General features: G+C 40.9%; 1 protein-coding gene across 1 annotated transcript in view; it reads right to left on the minus strand.

Annotated features, from left to right (window-relative positions):
• Positions 1-14,183: 14,183 nt before the first annotated feature.
• The window catches only part of LOC114084379 (uncharacterized), a 60,523-nt gene continuing 54,079 nt past the window's right edge, over positions 14,184-20,627 (minus strand). Inside the window, 3 exon segments of the mRNA XM_071611407.1 lie at positions 14,184-16,154; positions 16,156-16,307; positions 17,158-17,268. Coding sequence (XP_071467508.1) covers positions 15,872-16,154; positions 16,156-16,307; positions 17,158-17,268 — 546 coding nt within the window. The 3' untranslated portion in view covers positions 14,184-15,871.

Genomic DNA, 20,627 nt, shown 5'->3' on the forward strand with positions numbered 1-20,627 from the left:
TCTAAACGTGAAGGCTATATTCTCCTCAGCAATCAATGGCAGCTCTTGGTTAGGAAAACAATTTGCCTTTGTTTAGAGCTAAATTTTGTTATTGTTGTTTTTCTTTTTCTGAGATATTTGTAAAATTTTTCTTTCTTTTTAAAAAATTAATTTTTAGTTATAAGGTTGTAGCTCAATGGCAGAGTGCTTGCTTGCCTTGCATATGTGAGGCCTTGGGTTTGATCCTTAGCACCACATAGAAGTAAATAAAATAATTTTTAATTTTACTATTGATATAGGAATCCATTCTTCTTATTGCAGATTAGATCATCAAATATAGGTTATTCTGCATTTCCAAACTTCCTCCCTCAAATATCACCAATTATTACCATTACTATGGTATCTTGACTGTTTTACCCAACTTAAAAAATACTTTTATATTTGCATGGATATATATATATATATATATATAACATAATTTGCATTACTCCATTTTTCATCACCTAGAGCAATAATAATTTATAATACTGTGCTTGCTTCATTCCACACCTTGTTTTTCAGCAGAAAGATTTTTGAGAGAGATTTATTATGTGAAGCAGATAGAAAAGAGATGAAAATAGATAGACTTTATTCATTCTTTTTGAGTGCTCTTTAGTTCCCCTCCTAAGCATCTGCTACTTATTGTCCATTCATCCTTCCCCTGAAGGTCCCTGGATCTTAGGGATTCTTGCTGTTATAATGTAGAACATTCTTACTTTTCATATGCATGTGAGTCCCACGTGAATTCCACCAGAACAGACCTTTAGAATTTGAGCTGCTAGGGCCTGGGGAAGCATGGCCATGGTGGAGTTTGGCTCTATGAACTGCCCTCCATGGAGCCTGGTCAATCACACCAAAAGCAGTGTGCACGAGTGCTGACCCTTGGTGGCACCTTGGATTCTCCCACAGCACCTGCCTTGACAGCGTGAGGCCTGTGCAATCCTACCTTGCTGGTGCTGGGGTAGGGGTCACCCAAGGCCTTCTTAGGTGGACTTCACTCAGTTGATTGGCTGTTCTCATTTTCCTTTTTACCTACTGAAGGCTCACACTTCTCATTTTCCATTTATTGGTATTTTTACTGTTGTAGGAATTCTTTGTGTACCATCCTCCCAGCTTAGTGAAGGATTCCTGTCCTTTGTCATGCAACTTCAAACTTACTGATATGGTTATATTTAACTATTGATTACCTTTTATGCATTTTGCTTTTTTATGAGTCTGTTTAAAAGGTGGCTCTCCTCCATGCTTAGCAGATACACATCACATGCTTTTCCAATAAATGTAACATTTCCCTCTTTAGTTTGGGCCACTAGTTCACTGGACTGTGGATTGTGGAACAAGCACAGGCTCACCCTTCAGGAAAGCCCATCTATGGAAGCATCTGATCTTTCTCAACTATGTGAAAAGCTGGCAATCACATAGTTGGCATAAAATCATAAGCTCTGTACTTCAGTGACTTTGTAAAAGTAGCAAAAACCCCCAGCCTGCCTGTGTACTGAGACCCTGCTGGTCTTTATGCTGCTCTCTGTGACTCCTAGAAGTAGATTAATCCCAAGTAGATTAAAAGGCACACAATAACATATGTCACCTGTCTCTTTTCCATTTCCTACCAATATATCCTTGCTAAAAATGGAGATTCACCATAACTCATTCTCCAATATCACTCTTCAACAAGAGGAATCGGGACTCCCTTGTGTGACAGCTGACTGTGGGGCAAGAGCAGAAAAGAAAGAAGGTGTCCCCAGAGCCTCTGGTGGAGCCTGAAGTTGGGAAGCACTGAAAGAAAACCAAGAACACAGAGCCCTGCAAAGCGATGGAATGTGTCAAGGGACACAGCAGCACCTCAAGAAATACCTGGGGAAAAAACTGGAGCAAAGGGGCAAGGTGACAGAAGGTGTGGGTCAATAATATCCAAGTCAATATCCAAGAAAAGTATCAGGAGTCATATGACATAGCAGGTAGGTGGGGTATGTAGAGAGTTCCCTCTCCTGGAAGCAATCTGAGTGACCAGCAGACAGTCCACCTTTAAGGAGGCATCTCCATCCCTTCTCCTTGCTCCTCCACGGTGTGCCCTGCATAGCACCTACTCCAATGTGGACAATACAGAAGGGAAAATGGTGAAGCAGGACCTGCAGAAGGCACTGACTGGATTGAGCTCCAGGCCTGATAGAACACATGGTTAAGATGTCCTATCTCTGTGTCTGATATCAGTCAGAGGAGGCACCAACAGATCAGGCACATGGTCCCCACTCCCTGCTCCAGTTTCCACATATCCTGCCTGGTCACACTGCTGGCTGAACCTCTTCTGGTTCCTGGGGATGCCTTATTTATAATCATTTTTGTTTTGGTCAAATAAACTCATTTTAAGCTTGTCCAGGGGTTTTCCCTTTTAACAAGAGTCACCCATGTCCTGGAGAAACTTGACTCACGCTGCCTTAGCTGGGTGACAGAGACTGACTGCAGCAGTGTAGTCAAGTTAATGGCAGACAGCCTCAAAACCAGAGCATGGGAGGGGCTCTGTAATCTTTTGCCCCAAACACCAACAGGAGTGTGTTCAAGAGAAAACCATCAGGCAAATCCCAGCCAAGGTACAGTCTACAACATGCCTGATCAGCATTCCTCAAAACCATCCAGGTCATCAAAAACAAGGAAAGTCTAGGACACAGTGGAGCCATCCTATAATCCATGCTGGAGATCAGCAGGAGGATCACAAGTTCATTGCCAGCCTCAGCAACTTGGCAAGATCCTGTCTCAAAATAAAAACTAGAAAGGGATTGGGATGTAGCTTGAAGATAGAGCACACATGGGTTCAATCCCCAGGACCAAACCAAACAAAAAACTAAAAAAACACAAAATCTGAGAGACTGCCACAGTCCCAAAGAGCATAAGGAGGCATGGTGGATTCTGAAGGGGGTTCTGGGACACAGAAGGACCTAAGGTAAGCAAGGATGCCTGGATTAATCAGGCACCTAACTGGATACTAATGCTTCCACATGGTTCAGCATTGTGAAAAATGTACCCACTCATGTATAATGGGAACCTGGTGTTAGGAATATGGGAACTCTCTGCACTGTGTACAGATACTATATATATATATATATATATATATATATATATATATATATATATATATATATATAAGCTTCCATAAGAAAAACAAAAAGGTGCAGAACTGTATCCTCATGCCACTAACAACTCAAGAGCCAGTCTGGAAGCTGAATGAAAGGAGCATAGCTGGCCCTGGGGACAGGCTGGCTCCCTGCAGGCCAGAGGTAAGGGCTCCCAACAGCTTGTACAAGGGGAGACTCTCCCTGCTATACCCAAGCCTGAAGCACCAGGAGGGCTTGATGAGGACACCCAGCCAAGAAGATGCTGGTACACCAAAACCAAAAGAGGACATCATCTGTGCTCACTTCCCCAAGATGAAGAACAGGAGAGTCACTCAAAAGACTGAAAGGTGCACAGCACTGTGTAGGTTATGCCATCCATCTGTGTCATGCCATCTTCCTTGCTGGACTCTTCTTATTCACTGACTGGAGAAAGATTCTTTAGCTTTAGTACTTAGAAACAGTTGGCTCCCAACTGTAAGACTCACCATAGTCTCAGTAACAACCCAAGAACTTCTGCTACCCTAGTCTTCTCAAGTTTAAAATGAGAGTAACATCCCCAAACCCCACCAGTGTTATGAGGTCCAGAGCAAATATCTAGGCAAAGTACTTGGAGTCTTACAAAAAGCACAATACAAATGAAAATTTCCATCAGCATGGATGATTAACTATGATGATGCAGCCATGCACTCAACATTGGAAATTCAATATCTGATACTTATCAAAGGACCAGATGAACAGCAAGTACCATTGCCTTATTCACATTTTCCAGAACATATTCACTGAGTGTTGCTTGTTTATCAAGGGCTGTTTAAAGGGACAGATACTACATTGTACTACTGGCTTTCCCAGTTAAGGAAAAATGTTCACATGCTAATTTAAGGTCTTGATACATCACAAAGCATGATAACATCACCAATTGTGCAAGTACTCTGAGGTTTGCTGGTAATCTCCCTGCTTCTCCTCTTGTCCCATTACAGGTAGCACACCTCAGAAGAAACAGCTTTCACCAGGTTTTGCTGTGTGGCCACAGAGAGCATGGGGCAGCTCTCTATGATCTTGGCTCCTTTCCATTTGCTGGTTTCTGCAAGGTTGCTGTTCTCTTTATTCTCCTGTTGAAGTCCCATTCCTTCTCTTTGTCTCATCATAAATTAAAGTATAAACCCCAGGGGAATGTCATTGTCACTGTCAATCAGTAGCACCCATTCTCCCTTGATGTGAAAACAGCAATGACAACCAGAGGAAGGAGATCTCACCATGAATAAAAACATTAGCTGAACCAAGAGCTCCACACCCATCCTAGTCTGTTCCCTCCAGCTCTGACAAAGGCCCCACTGTGCAGTCTCACCCACAAGCTTGAAAATGTGCTGATTTAATTTTCCACTATAGAAACCAGAAACAGCTAGCTTTTAAGATTTACATTTGTAGTGAATTCAGACCCTTCTTAGCTTCTGTTCTATTACCACTTTTGGTCACAGAGCAGCATTTAACAGTTGATTTTGTAGTTTAATCCAGAAATCAACAGCACTCCCTGTACACAGCGATGGCTTATCAAACCCTCTCCTGTGTTGTGGTGGGTATCAGTGTGTCTTTCTTAATAGGCCCTGTGGCACCTCGTGCAGGGTCATGCCATCAGGGCATCTGGTAAAGACATTTCTGACAGCTCTGCTATCAGCAATCTGTCCCAAGATCACTGCCCCAGATTGGGAACAAAAGCAGGTTGCTTTCTTCAAAATTCAGGTCAACACTGCACCTAAATCAGAAGCAAATTCAGAGTGAAGTCAAAAAGGTAAATTTCACTTTAAATTCTCCCTTGGGATGCAAGCTTAACAAAGTGCACATGCACTCAGTGAAACAGGAGCTGATGCCGTCTTTCACCAACATGAGAAACAGCCGATGTTTCCATGTGTTAGCTTGCAGGAATCATGAGTTAGGACTGTGTTCTCCACGGTGGCCATCCTCACTTGGCAAGTATTTAAATGTCCTTGTTACACAGAGACCTATGGTATTGTGATGAAGAGATTCATTCTGCGATTTCATACACAAAGGACTTCACTGGAGAAACTGCCACTTTGTGAGTTTATAGGGGTCCTTCTCATTAGGAAAGGACCCTGCTCTAGAAGGACCCAGATCCTGATGCTTAGAGGCTGCATCTTCAACTTTTGCCATGCTTGGTTTGGTGGTGCTGTGGGGACACAGATACTCAGACACCACCTCTTTCTTCATGTTTTAAACTCTAGAAAGCAAACCCTTGGACATAAGCACTCTGCAAGACATCCAGACACAAACTCGAGCAAAAACAGGTGTGGGGGCAGTGAGGAGGCTAGGACTTCTCCACATGGAAGCAGTGCTTGCCTGAGCACTGGGGTCATAGCTCTAGGAGGAAGGAGAGCCAGGAGACATGGCCACCTGGGTAGGGCAGAAAGGGAGGACAGAGGCATTGTGGATAAGAAGGGCAACCAGCAAGATCACCATTTGGGGGAGCTTTGCACATGCTGGCACCCAATGGCAAGGGCACAGGGGAGCAGGACCCCATAAGGGAGAGGAAGACACTGACCGACCAGATGTACCCAGGTCCAAGGAAGTAGATTTTGTTCTCCAAGAAAGAAGGAACCCTGGAGGAGCTGAGCAGCAAAGCAGCAAGACCATAGCTGGGCTTTGGGCAGTGGCTCCTGTGATCTGGGAAGTAAAGAGGGATTGAGCCAGCAGCCAGATACAGATAATAAGTCCTGAAACCTTTCAAAAAGGCCAAAAAGGAGCAAGGTTCTCAGACCATCATTCAGGGTGCTAAAGCATCTGGCACTCTCAGCCGGTGGGCAGCAAGACCAGGCTGGAAAACCAGCAAAGATGCCAACATTGTGTCTCAGGAACACAGCTGGGATGGAGGTGCTCTGGCTGCAACAGTCCAATCTGTCCTCTCCAAACTCAAAGATCATGAGCTGTAGGTCAAACCCACATCACCCCTGCCCACTACACACTAAGAACCAAATGCTGAGAAGACTGACTGCTACCATTTTTGATGAGCACTTGCTGAAGGGCCTTGCAGAGGTGTCTTGTCTCATCCACAGCCCTATCAAGAGTCACCTTGGGCTTCACCATGGAGATGAAGAAACCCAGCACACAATAGGCCAATTTGTCTCCTAAGTATGAGGATGATCATTTAAGGACAAAACAACAACAACAAAACTAATTTTCACTATCAGCAGACATCATCTTCTCTTTACATCCTGCTACAAGCCTCACATGACTATTTAAATTTAAATTAATTAAAATTAAATAAAATTTAAAATTCAGTTTCTCCATATTCTCCATAAAATCAGCCACATTTACACAATCTGCAGTCATCCCCCAGCTGGACAGTGCAGGTCAAGGACCCCTCCATCACTGCCCAGTCCTCTGTAACCAAGCGTCAGCTCCTGGAGGAAATTCACTCCCAAGGTGAAAATCACTTCCCTAGTCAGGTGCAGCCTGTCCTTGGAGTGGCTGGCACACCACCCAGCCACACCTCTAGCATCCAGCTGACTGTGTGCTGTGTGGGGTGCAAGCTCATCAAGTTCTGGAATGCAGAGGAAACTCAAATAGGGTTTCTTCCCCAAAGGAGTTTATAGTCTAAGAGAAAGAAGAACCATATTAATGTAGTTACACAATGTTGTATTGCAACACGTACGATGAAGCACAAACCAAACAGAGAGGGCAGAGGAAGCTACCCAAGTCAGAGAAGGATGACTGCAGTATGGATTGGGACCCTGCCATAGGGGCACTGGAGCCAGAATTACACATCACATGTACAGCACAGCACAACACAGCATGGAGGGGTTGCAAAATCAGACATTGAGGGAAAAAGTAAACTGTGGAATAGTGTTTACAGCATGAGCCATCAAAATGTAAATACTGTGTGTTATTTGCCTGGTACCAAGTACAAATCAATGTCCACCAAGATAGGTCATGTGCTAGGCCAATAAACAAGTTCCTATTGACTTAAAATTCAGAAGCTCTCCTGCCATTTGATTAGAGATCAATAACTGGCAGACACTTGGAAAATCCTTAAATATGTTAAATGAAAAATAGCACATTTATAACTAATACATAAATCAAAGAACAAACTAAAATTAGAAAATATTTCTAATAAATGATAATGAAAACATAATACATCAGAATTTGTGATATGGAGCTAACAGCGGTGCTTAGAAGAAACTCTATATTTTAAAAGCTTATATTAAAAAAAAAGGAAGATCAAAATCATCCTAAGTTTCTTCCTTAAGAAACTTGGAAGGGGGAAAAAAAAAGGAAATTAGGTCCCAAAGAAGTAGATGGAAATAAATAACATAAAGAGAAGAAATCAGTAAATTAGAAAACAAATGAAAGGTTGCTTTAAAAAAAAAAAAACTAATACAACCGAAAAATCTTTAGCAAGGAATATTAAGAAAATATGAAATGCCGGTATGAATAACAGAAGAGAGGAAATCACCACATATCCTTCATAAACTAAAAAGATAATATGTGAACTTCAAAAATAATTTTATGCTAAGAAATTTGACTTCAAAGAAAAAGATAAATTGTTTAAAAAGTGTGAACTTACCAAAACTGACACAAGATGACAAAATGGCCCTGTATCTATTTAAAAAGTTAAAATAATTACCAAAACAAAAATCCCACAAAGAAAACTCCAGGTTCAGATGTCTCATTAGTGAATTCTAGTAAACATTTCAAATAACACCAGTCCTACCCAAATGTTCCAGAGGAGTAGTGCCTCCCAGCTTACTTTATAATGACAGAATGAACTTGAATCCAAAATTTGACAAAGGAATTACAAAAAAATACAACTATATTGGGCTGGGGATGTGGCTCAAATGGTTGCGCGCTTGCCTGGCGTGTGTGCGGCCCGGGTTCGATCCTCAGCACCACATACAAACAAAGATGTTGTGTCTGCCGAAAACTGGAAAATAAATATTAAAAAATTATCTCTCTCTCTCTCTCTCTCTCTCTCTCTCCCTCTCAAAAAAAAATACAACTATAAATCATCCTTACAAATAAAGATACAAAATCAAAATAGAGAAAACCAAATCCAACAATATATTAAAATGATAACAATACATCAGGACCAAGTAGGATTTATTCCAAGAATGAAAGGTTAACATTTGAAAGCCAGTATCATTCACATTCACATTTTCTCCCAATGTAACAAAACAAAGGAGAAATATCACCATCATCAGTCCATAGATGCAGGAAAAAATTACACAGAATTTAATATTCATTTGTGACAAAACTCTCAGCAAACTAGGGATGTAAGAGAATTTCATCCACCAATAAAGTGCACCTATGAAAAACCTGCAGCTGACATATCTTAACATAGCTTAACATCCTGATCTTAATTAGGAACACGGCAAGAAAGTTTTCGTTCACTGCTCCTATGTAACTGTTTTGCAGGTCCTAGGCAATGCAAAGGCAAGGAACAAATGGAATACAAATATTAAAATCTCTCTATTTTCAGATGACACCTTGTCAGTGTATAACACCCTAAGGAGTCTACAAAGCAACCCTCAGAACTAAAATAAAACTAAAAATAATATGCAATGTGAGTAAATTCACTACACATAAAAAATAGGCAGGTGTAGCTCAATGGCAGTGTGTGCTTAGCATGTGTTTGGCTCTTGTTCAGATCCCAGCACCAAAATAAGTACGTAAGTAAATAGGCTGTTAAATAGCAGCATGAACAATTGGAAAGTAAAAGTTTAATGTGAGGATTCCATCCATAACAAGGTCACATACTCAAGCACAAACAAAAACATAAAATAATTATGGGCAGATTTAACAAAATACGTATTATGAAGCATCATGGAGAGAAATTAAAGTCATCAATACTTGGGGAGATCCATGAACTTCCTGATTTGGAAGATTCAACATTGCTAGGTCAGAGTCTCCACAGGCAGGCTATTAAATGGACAAGCTGATTTACAATGCACATCAAACAAGAGGACCTAGTTAGTTGATAGAGCTGGCTACATACACAAATACTTACAGATCTGTATCTGTACATGGTGTTTTAGTCCGCCTTTTCATCCCTGTGACCAAAAGACCCGACAAGAACAATTTTAGAGGAAGAAAAGTTTATTTGGGGCTCCCAGTTTTGTAAGTCTCAGTCCATAGATGGCCAACTCCATTGCTCTTGACTCAAAAGGTGAAGCAGAACATCACAGCAGAAGTGTGCAGAGGAGGAAAGCAGCTCAGGACACGGCAGAAAGGAAGCAGACAGTGAGCTCCACTCACCAGGGACAAAATATATAGCCCAAAGTCATATCTCCAGGGACCCACCTCACATCCTGACTGCCTAAAGGTACCTCTCAGTTAATTCCTATTAGTGGGTTAATGTTCTGATTAGGTTTAGGCTCTCACAACCCAATTGATTTACCTCTGAACGCCCTCTCATTGTCTCTACATGAGTTTTGGAGGGAGACCTCATAGTTAAACCATAACACAAGGTTAATAGACACACATATTTTCTTGCTCAGTCAGCTGAGAAGAAGGCTTAAAAGAAATAACACTCAAAAGAATAATGAGCACACCTGACACCCAGACCTTGGTTTTAATGTCATTCTCTAATAAAAGGAACTATAGCTTTTTGAAGAAATGGCTGATTCAAGGGACTGGGACACAAAATAAAGCAAGATGATCCTGGAGTGTCTTGTACTGATGGGAAGTATGGAAGTGCTAAAAACAAAAAACCAGCCTGAGATGATGGAGGTAGAGGCCAACTGAAAGAGTTCCCAATGGCTAAAGTGGAACAATCTGAGCAACAACAATAGTATTATGGAACTTTAGCCCAGTACAAAACACCATTCACAAGTCCAGCTGATTCCTATGACTGAAAGAATACGTAAATCAACAGAATGAGAGGCAAACCTTCCTTTCATGGAATTCTGGGTAATTTCAGTTGTCCTGTGTCCTCAGGCTCCTCTAGACTTAAGCGTTTCCATTCTCTAAGTCCTTGCTCCTTGAGTGCACACATCTACTTCCTTCCAAGGAATGTTGTTGAAAAAGATGGAAAAAATAAGCAATCCTGCTTCAGGGGAACCTAGCAGATATTACCTTACCCACATAACTGAGGCCAACACCAACAATCAAATGAAACAAGTTGTGTTTACAGTGGGCCGCTGATATGATAAAATGTAAATGATCTTTCTTCCAGAAACTCACAATTACAGTCTAATTCTGGGGAAAACACCAGACAAATTCCAACAGAGACAACAAAATATCTCGCCTGTATTCTTCAAAACTTCCGGGATCATGAAACAAATAAAACACAAAGAAAATATAGAAACTGATAAGTCAATTTTTCTGATTTGATATTTATTCCCACATATATAAAATTGTGTATGTGTCTGGTGCTAAAGAGTAAACTCAAAAGTTATACTTACAGGCACCCACAGAAAGATGGGGGAATAGTTAAGGAGTAATAGTTATAGAACCCTGTTATAATTTGGCTCTGAAACATCACCCGAAGGCTCATGTGTTAAGGCCTGGACCCCAGGGTGGTACTATTGAAAGGTGGTGGGTCCGTTAAGAGGTGGGGCCTACAAGGAGGTTTTAGACCCTTGGGAATACACCCTCCATTGGGGGCATGCCCTCAAAGGAGATTGTGGAGCCTGCCCTCTTCTCTCTTTTGCTTCTTGGCTATGAGGTGAGGGCTTTCTTTCTCCACAAGTTCCTGCCATGATGTGTCTCCTCAACATAGGCCCAAAACAATGAGGCCAACCATGAACTGAAACTTCTAAAATTGTGGGCCAAAACAAACTTCTTTTTCTTTATAAGTTCATTATCTTAGGTGTTTTCTTACAATAACAGAAAGATGACTAAAACAAGTCCCATTCAATTTCCAGGCTGGTGAGTGCTATCTGCCCTTATGGAGCTGATGATTACGCCTGAGTGTATTCATCTAGAAGATCTGTTTGGATAAAATTGTGATTTTTTTCCTTAACAGAATGGAGAAACATTTAACTTACAAATCCAACTATGCGTAAATGCAAAAATACATATACATGCTAGTATACATAATATAAAAACATTTATTCTAAATGGTATACCCAAACATTGCACCTCCTGCCCAAGTCAGCCATCAGAAGAGTCTGATTAAAGACCCTGCTGTATCCTCACTTAGTATATTTTACCTTCTGTGCTTCCCCTAATGAAAGCCTATAATGTGCTTGGTATGACACTGTAAGAAATTTTAGATAGTTGCTATAGTTGTTTGAATATGGAATGTTCCCCAAGGATGCATGTATTGAAGGCTAAGTCCACATCTTGTGGTGATATTGGGAAGTAATATATCATTTAGGAGGACGGCCCTAACTAAAGGAAGGTAGTTCACTGTGGAATTCCTTGAAGGGAATATTGGGAGCCTAGCTGCTCCTTCTCTTTCTTGCTCACACTCTTCCTGTGCTTCCTGGCCACCACAAGATGACCAATTTCCTCTACCACGCACTACCACCACAATGTGTTGCCTCACCAATGGCCCAAAAACAACAAAGCCAACCAATTGTGGACTAAAACCTCGAAAACTGTAAGCCAAAATAAACTTTTCCTCCTTATAAGCTATTTATCTCAGGTGTTTTGTTACAATAATGGGAAGCTAATACAATAGGAAAAATAAAGATGCCGGGTAAAACAAATAGTTCAGTTAAAAAGCATTAAAGAGGAAGCTGTCTAGGAAATTGAAGTTGAGGGAGTGTCCCTTCCCCTTGCCAGGCCTAGGACTAAACCCAACAGCCAGGGAAGACAAGAGAGGGTGAATACACAGAGCACAGAGAATGTTTAGGGCACTGAAAATGTTCTGTATGACACTTTAATGGTGGATACATGTCACACATTTGTCCAAACCCACAGAATGTACACCAAGTGAACCCTAATGTAAACTGAACTTTTAGGTAACCATCATATATCAATGACTTGTTATTGTTACAAATGGTACCACTCTGGTAAGGCATGTGGATGTTGGGGAAGCTGCACAAGGGTGAGGCAGGGGATATACAGGAAATCTCTGTACTTCCTCCCAATCTTGCCATAAACCTAAAACTGCTCTAAGAAAAAAAAAAAAATGCAGGCAAAACATTACAAACAAAATGACAAAACCTTATTGGGTAAAAGACCCAGAAAAAATGATCTATGACGTTCACAGATGGGAAGAGGACAGTTCTTCTCCAAGTTAATCTAGGAACCCAGTGTCCAGGTTCCTTGTCTATCACTGGGAACTCTCTGACCTGCTAATGTCCTTGGCTGTTTTTTCAAGTGGCATAGCTGCCTGCTTTGGCTGCCTCCAGCATGTTCCTATAGCGCCAACCAGGGTAAGGCTACTGAATAAATCTGATCCTGTCACTCTGCTCAAAACTTCCCCAGCCTTCCCAACCTGCTTGGGTAAGAGCCCAAGACCTTAGCACAGGCCCCTACTTGGGAGGCCCACACAAGGTTCCACTCCCATCCCATTCCCTTTTCCAGTCAAACCTCCCAAAAATGGTTCCTCCTGGGGCCTTTGTGCTGTCTGTGGGAAGGTTCTTCCAGAGATCATTAGAGCTCACTCACCTGCCTCTATATGCTGTTACCACCTCAGTCCTTCCTGTTCATCCTGAACAAAGCTTCACATCTCCCTCCAGGCCCCATTCCCCAGCTTTCTTCTTTTTCTTCATAGCACTCACTGCTGTCTTCCTTGACTCTAAATTCCACAAAGATGAGGACTGTATTTTGAGCTTCTTGCTTCATATTCACCGTTCTTATAATAGCTCTAGAGTTCTTATGCTATCCTAGGATGTACATACCATACTCAAAAAAATATTTACTGAATGACTAGATAAGTAAAGAAATGCATGTGATTAAAAAAATTGCAACTCAAATTTTCTGAAAATCAATTGATTCTAAAATTTATATGAACAAAGGTATACAGATAACATAAAGATGACCATAAAAATGAAGAAGAGGAAGTACTCACCCTGTGAGACATTCAGTTGCAAAACCACAGTAAGACACTGATGTGGAAATACAGAGCACTAAGAAGAGTCCACAGAGAGGCACAGATGGATGTATAAGGGAGTGACAATGATGAATCACAGGACAGGAGACTCTTTATTTTTATTCGTTTATTTTATTTTATTTGAGATGAGGTCTTGCAATGTTGCCCATAGTCTTGAATTCCTGGGCTCAAGTGTTCCTCCCAGCTCAGCCTCCTGAGTACCGGGGACTATAGGTGCACCACCATGCCTGGCTAGGAACAGACTTGCAAAAATGTGCTGGGGTGGGCTGGGGTTGTGGCTCAGCGGTAGAGTGCCTGCCTAGCAAGTTCAAGGCCCTAGGTTCAATCCTCACCACCACATAAAAATAAATAAAGTTTTGTGCCCAACTACAAATAAAAAATAAATATTAAAAAAATGTGCTGGGGTAACTGTTTCACCCACATGGAAAACAACATAAAACTGAATCTATACTTTATACTTAAAAAATAAAATAAAATCCAGGTAATTTTAAAATTTGACATTCAAAAACCCCCTAAAACTATGAGAGAAAAGAAAGAAGATTATTCCACGATTTTATCATGGAGAAGGCTTCTTCAAGATCCAAGTGCACACACACACACACACACACACACACATAAAAGAACAAGATATACTGGTTTGACTTGAACAAGCCAATAGAAAACCAGGCAAAGAACATAAACCAGTGAATCAGCAATCTAAGGAGACCGGAACTGTCATTCATTTGGGAAAAAAAATGCCCAGGTTCATTAACAATCACAGAAAAACTTAATAAAATAGTGAGATAATGTTTTTTACTCATCAGATTAGCAAAAACCAGTTAGATGGTACCGAGTATTAACAAGATATGGAAGGGAGGCATTCTTGGTACTGCCAGTGGCATTGACAAGTAGCACAGCCACCATGAAGAGACATCTGGCACAATTTCCACTCTGCACAAGGAGCCAGACTAAAGATTCTTCCTTGTGACAGTGTTTCAATGGAGAAATATTGAAGAGACCTAAATGTCCACTCGCAGAATAATAAACCAAATGTGCTGTATTTATTCATGAGAGTACAGTGGTTATAATTAACTAGGTCTATATATATCAACATAGAGAGTGCCCCAACACAGAATAGGTAAAAATAAAGAACACAGACAGCTCGATGATATTTATGTACATTTCTAAAGCACCAAACAACACTGCTGCCTCGAAGACACGGGGTGAACACGAGAAGAAGAGATGAACGCATTCACTCACTCACTGCAGTGGTCGCCTCTGCAGGGGAACAGCACTGTGAGAATTAATTAAAGGAAACTCTTCTTACATCTCAATGTTTTATTTCTTTGGAGGGAAAAAAAAAAGAGAAAGGAATTACTTGGGGACGGTGAGAATGAGGATATTATTTGTTCTTTTAGGTTATCATTTCAAGTACTTATTTCTAGTGTACTTCCTCTAGTACTCAAATCCACGCTCTGTTTCCAATCCTGGCAGAAAACATGGTAGTGTGGACACACAGAGAATGCTGAAATATACAACTTTACAAAAGATTTAAATGATATTCAAAGGAGATATCAACCAAAAGTGATCTTAGCCTTAACTGACAGGCTTAGCATTTATCCTCTTGTAAGCTGAAATTTATGGCACTCAGCAACATGATTACTTAAAAGCAAACTACATGTAAGACACTGCCTTCATTTAGACAAGGACTTTTGAAGGACCAAGCTCATGTCCAAATTAGGTTAGTCAAAATTCCTTTCCTTCAGCGCCATCTAGTGGAAAGCAGAGGTAACTTCATTTGTACCTTCCACCAAAAACCACAGTTGTCTGATGCTTTTCAATGAAGCTCCCTCTAGGTTCTGAGGTTCCCACATAGTTGATAGTTCCCTTTCTCTGGAGCCTTCCCCAAACTGGAAACTCTTCAGCCTACAGGTTAAAGAAGAAGCAAGTGGATAGTGGTCTTTACTCTCTGAGTCAAACTTCTTTTGGGGACTTTCTTGGCTTCCACTGACTTTGTGTTTTGCAAGATAGAAGAGCACACTGCTCTTTTATCTTCTGCCCAGAGCTTCCATCTGTGATGTGTTTTAGTCAAATGATGTCTTAACCTCCTCCCCCAGGTTGCTCTGCACTCATAATCTGCATTCAACTACATTTCAAGCCCTCTTGAACAAAAAAAAAAAAAAAAAAAATTCAACAGCTTGTTTCTAAGTAAAAGATTTCAGTGTCATTTTATCATTTCACTTTATATATAGACTTATAATGGTATGAATTTTCCATTTAAAGAACTTTTCTTTCAAGATATAACAGTAACTATAAATATGCAATGGGAAATATAAATAGTTCTTTCAAGACTTGGATGTGATAGTAAAAAATATACATTATCTTACCAAGAATCAATCAATGAAATAGGCTAATTTTTTCATTAAAGAACAAACATAAAACAAACATTTTTTAAAAGGGGAAAAAAAATTTCTATAACAAGGATGTGAATTCCCCAACTTGCAACACTGAGTTCCTTCCATTTATCACTCAGAGATGGGATCAAGCAGGGTGGAAAACGCAGGCTGCACTCAAGACAACATAAGTCAATTCTAAATGGCTTTCCACTACTGTGTGATGTGGCTGACATTCCAGAAGAGTTTATAATATGATTTTTAACTATTTCCAAATTAGCACTAGCAAAGGACGGAAATAAAGTAAGCCAAAGGCACTCCCTTCAGAAGCTCAAAACTGTTAGAATTTTGACGCAGATCTAAACTGAGAGTGTTTTGGTCACTTCATTTAGATGATCCTGTAGGTTCATACAAACACACTTCGGTGTAGGTTCTTTTCCTTTCTCAAAGCTTATGATGAAGAGACTGATCCCAGTATTGGGACTGACTGTTGTATTTGTAAGTTCAAATTTTCTCAGAGATGCTGGCAAGGAAAACTTAAGGTCAGTCAGAAAATAACCAAACAGGCTTCTCATGTAAGCACCATGACTCACGACTGAGACACTGGCCACTAATCCTGGAGCGCCACTGTCGGAATTAACCAGAGCTGCAGTTTGTTTCTAAAGGAAATATCTCTGCCAAAGAAGTTTCTAGATTGTTGCTTGGAGCTCCTGGAGAAAACTGTTGCTTTTGATCTGCTTCTTTCAGGATTAGCTGACACAGAAATTCAAAAAACTGTTTTCCACGCATTTCCACCTTATAAGGAAAGAAAGAAAATGTGAAATAAATGGACATTAATCATCTCCTGAAAACATAAACATGACATAACTGCCTGCTTTTCTAATGGGTCAATGTAAGGACACCTAAGTAGATGAATCTCAATCTATGTTTCTGATCATTCAATTGGGGATTTCACAGGTACAAGAAAGTGCCTACCACATTTCTGGAGGCAAACCAGGGATACAGATGAGTAGGATGTTGTTCTAATTCCTGACTTCAGAGCACTAGGTTAAGGAAATCTACAAGTGAACAGAAAGCCATAAAATCATGTTCACCAAGAAACTATGTGGCACTTCAATTCAGCTAGAACAACAACAAATCTTTTTCTTACTAAGGTAATAGAGTTTATCAGAAAATTACAAAGATAAAGAATAGAGGGAAAATTATCAATAACACAATTCAAAGATGATGACTTATTAGAAGCGTGAGCACTTGAGGATGTCACTCAAGAGCTGCTGGGCAGCAGTGGCCAGAGTTCATGTTCAGAATGACCTGACCCTTGAGTGATTTGCTTAGTCCCCCTGAACACCACTGCTGCTCGCTACTGCTTCACAAACAATTATTTCTTAGATGTGTCATAAAAGAATAGATCTCCTTAAATTCATGATCAGTAATGGCTGCTAACTTAGCAGCAAATGAGAAAGAGAGGATGCCTTAAAAAGGAAAAAAGAAATAACATCATGCAGAGTTGTGTTATAAACAAAGCAACTTTCGAATTGCTTGGCTATAATTCACAAACGTCTAATTTACAAGTGAGTCAGATTCAGCCATTCTGACAATGTTAAGTCCCCCAACTTGGCAACTTGGGTCAGTGGTACGTACATACCTGGTCTAACGTCTCTCCTCCGGGAGGTGTAAAGAAAGGGCATTCTTCCCCAGCTTCTTTGGCCATGTTCCTCAGGTCACTTAGAGGCTTGCCTTCCGCAGCCCCATATTTCTGTCATGCTCCAACAGACAAAGGTGCCTCAGGTGAATTTGCAAGACAACAATTCAGTTCAGACTTTTGGCCAATTGAGATGGCTCCATGAATAAGCTTAGTTTCCTATATTATTTTAGTATCCTCTCTCTTCCTGATAACAGGAACATATTCAGTATCAGTAGGAGGCCATGAAGCCTTAGAAAATACAACAGAAACCTGAGTGGTACACTATGTCCAAAGAGGGTTGTATGGAAGAAGTCACTGAAGCTAAGTAGACGGCGGGGCTTTACTGAATAAATACAAGGTCAGGCTCAGACTCCTGGGCTAGAGAACACATGCAAGGCACCATGCTGGCCACCTCCCATCCACACACTCTCTCACTTGGTCTTAATAAGAGAATTCTGAAGCAGGTATAAAAGTATTCCTCCACATTTATAAGGGAGGAAGCCGAGTTTCGAGGAGGTTAAACAAATAGCCTCACTTTCACAGACAACAGCAAAGTTAAAATCCAAGTCCAAATTGCTAGCTTTCTAGGCGCATGAAGACTGAGCCCAAGAACAGGACATACAAGTCACAAATGAAATCAAAGGGCCAAGAAACATGGGGAAACTACCTCATTAGGAATCCCAAGAATGTAAAAATTAAATGGCATCATTTTTCAGCTATTGCATTGTAAAATTAAAGAAACTGACAACATCAAGTGTGGCCTGGAAATATTTTCTCCTAGACCACTCATGGGAATATAAGTTGGCATGGCTTTTTGAAACGCCATTTAAACTAGGCAATGTAGAGTTAATATAAGAAAAAGTACACACTCAGCAATGTCCATTTCTAGAAGTATGTTAGATGGGTGTACCGAGAATGAACTGCAAAAATATTTATTTTAACATTATTTACATCAGCAGAAAATCTAGTCACAACCTGGATGCTAATTAGTAGTTGCTGGGTTGTATAAATTACATAATATCCATTAAGTCACTAATTAGGTGATTATATCAAGGTGCATTTACAGGCACTGAAAAGCAGTCAGTACACAATAAATGAGAAATGCTAGTTTAAAAGCAATACAAAGAATTCCATTTAGAAAAATGCACAAGCAGGGGGAAAAAATCAGGAACACACATACCAAAAATGTTCACAGTGTTTATCTGGGGGTAGTATAGATTTTAACTGTATTTCTCCCCAAGTCACTTTTAATTCCTTATACGGATAATGGGTTGCTTGCATAATAATGAATTTAAAGGAAAAAAACTGTTATAGTTTGCACAGATGATGCCAAAAGATCCTCATACCATCATCAGATAGAAATCCTCCGTGAGTAAAATACCATTTTATAAGAATAAATGCATGTTTTGCTATGAAGTCAGCCATTCTTGCAATCCTCAATGCCAAATTCACATGTCTCCAGGTATATACAAAGCAATCTCTATTACAAAAGGGATCAGTAAGAATTATCACTTGCTTCGATTTCAGAGGAATGGAAACCTTCCTTTATTAAGTATCCTGAGTGCCACCACGAAGCAAACTGGGACTGAGGCCACAGGGCTGAGCCCGCCTGTGCAGAGACCAGTGTGGTGAGCTGCTGACCAAGGAGCACAATGGAGAAAACGAAGGACACAGGCACACCTGTGGAGATGACTCCTACAGATGGGGGAATCAGAGGGCCAAAGCCTGACAGGTGAGTAGAAACTGGCAGATCGGGGAGCAGAGTGGAGCACAGGCCAGAAGTTCATGAGGCTGGCTCTTTTGCCAGAAGCATTTGGGTTAGGGTTAGGGTTTCAGAGAAGAGACTGAGAGGCCCGTGATCAGCGTTCCAGAGTATGAACTGCAGGGCTGGGTGGCTATGTGATCGGGAGCATAGACTTGACTTCTGTGTGCTTTGATGTCTGCCATCTATAAAATGTGAATTAAAACGTGAGGTTTTTCAGTCTTCACACAGTATGTTATGAAGTTGAATGAATTTGCAGTGCTTGGAAAGAATGCTAGCAGGTGGCAAACACCATGCCAACGCCCAACCAGTACTCTGAGACTACAACGTGAAGTACCAGGGAGGAAGAGAAGGCAAGGAGGTGACAGATGAGTTTACACAGTACCTTGGGACCCAGGTTTAAGAGAATTAGTGAACCGTTCTGCAAAGGATTATTCAGGTTGCAGTTGGACATTAGGTTTGAAAAGAGAATGCAAGACAGGAAAGAAGAGAATGACTATCACAGGGACTGAGGTAGGAGATGACACTGAGCTGCTCCAGGATGGCCGCAGGGGTTTGCAGAGAACACATGTAGGACTGCCTGTGGTAGGTGGTGGGACATAAGAGACAAAGAGCCAAAAATGAATGGCTCAACCAATAGGGTAAAGAGGAGCAGCCTGGGGTAAAGGAAAACACCCACTGAGCAGAAAACAGGTGCAGAACATACAAACCAGAAACACACAGTAGGCAGTCTGATAGTGAACATGCAGCTCAGGTAAGAGATCTCAGCTGATCACAGATTTGGAAACCATTGGGATTTCACCAACTAAAACCATAGGAGATGAAATCACTCCAGGAACAGAGCACAGAGTGAGAAAGGTGGCCACGCCCACTGATGATGCTTTCTCCTACTGTATGATGACAGGTGTGCTCAGGGTTCAGAGGTCTGAACATCTTGAACAGTCTGAGCCCTGGTTCTCAGGCACAGACTGAGCCCTTTGTGCAGCCTTGACGATGTAGCTCTAAGATCCATTCTTAACAATAACAGAGAACACATGCAAGTTATGGGAACCCATTCTTTAAAAATCCCCTCCACATTCTGTTACATTTCTGCCCAGGTAAAGAAGAGATTCATGAGGTGGCAGGGATGCTAACGGGCTTACAGGTTAGTATTAGAGAGCACAATAAAAATCAAGGCTGCTCTAGGAGACTTGGATTCAAATTTAATGATTTGACTGTATGACTTTGCTAAGTCAACCTCAGGAAGACCCATTTCTGGCCTACAAAATGGGCAGGAGAAAAATCTATTCATACCTGTAAGGGAGGAGTAGGACTGAGAGGTGAGAACTTTTCACCTTTTACTCTAAACTCTTGTATATTGTTTCAAGTTCTTACAAGTATCTCCTTTTATGATTCAAGAGGCTTATCCCATCTTATCTCATAAAATTTTAGTAATTTAAAAGGTGCTACATACAGGCTGGGTGTGTGGCTCAGTGGTAGAGCACTTGCCTAATATGTGCAAGGCCCTGGGTTTGACACCCAGCAAAACACACACACACACACACACACACACACACACACACGTACTATGAGAATATATAAAAGAATATGTGACTTATTTAGTAGACCCCAGTAGAACTACACTTAATTTTTAGCCACATAACAAAATGAGGTGGCTAGCTGAAATTTT

Source organism: Marmota flaviventris, chromosome 4, assembly GCF_047511675.1.
Source record: "Marmota flaviventris isolate mMarFla1 chromosome 4, mMarFla1.hap1, whole genome shotgun sequence".
Lineage (NCBI taxonomy): Eukaryota > Metazoa > Chordata > Mammalia > Rodentia > Sciuridae > Marmota > Marmota flaviventris.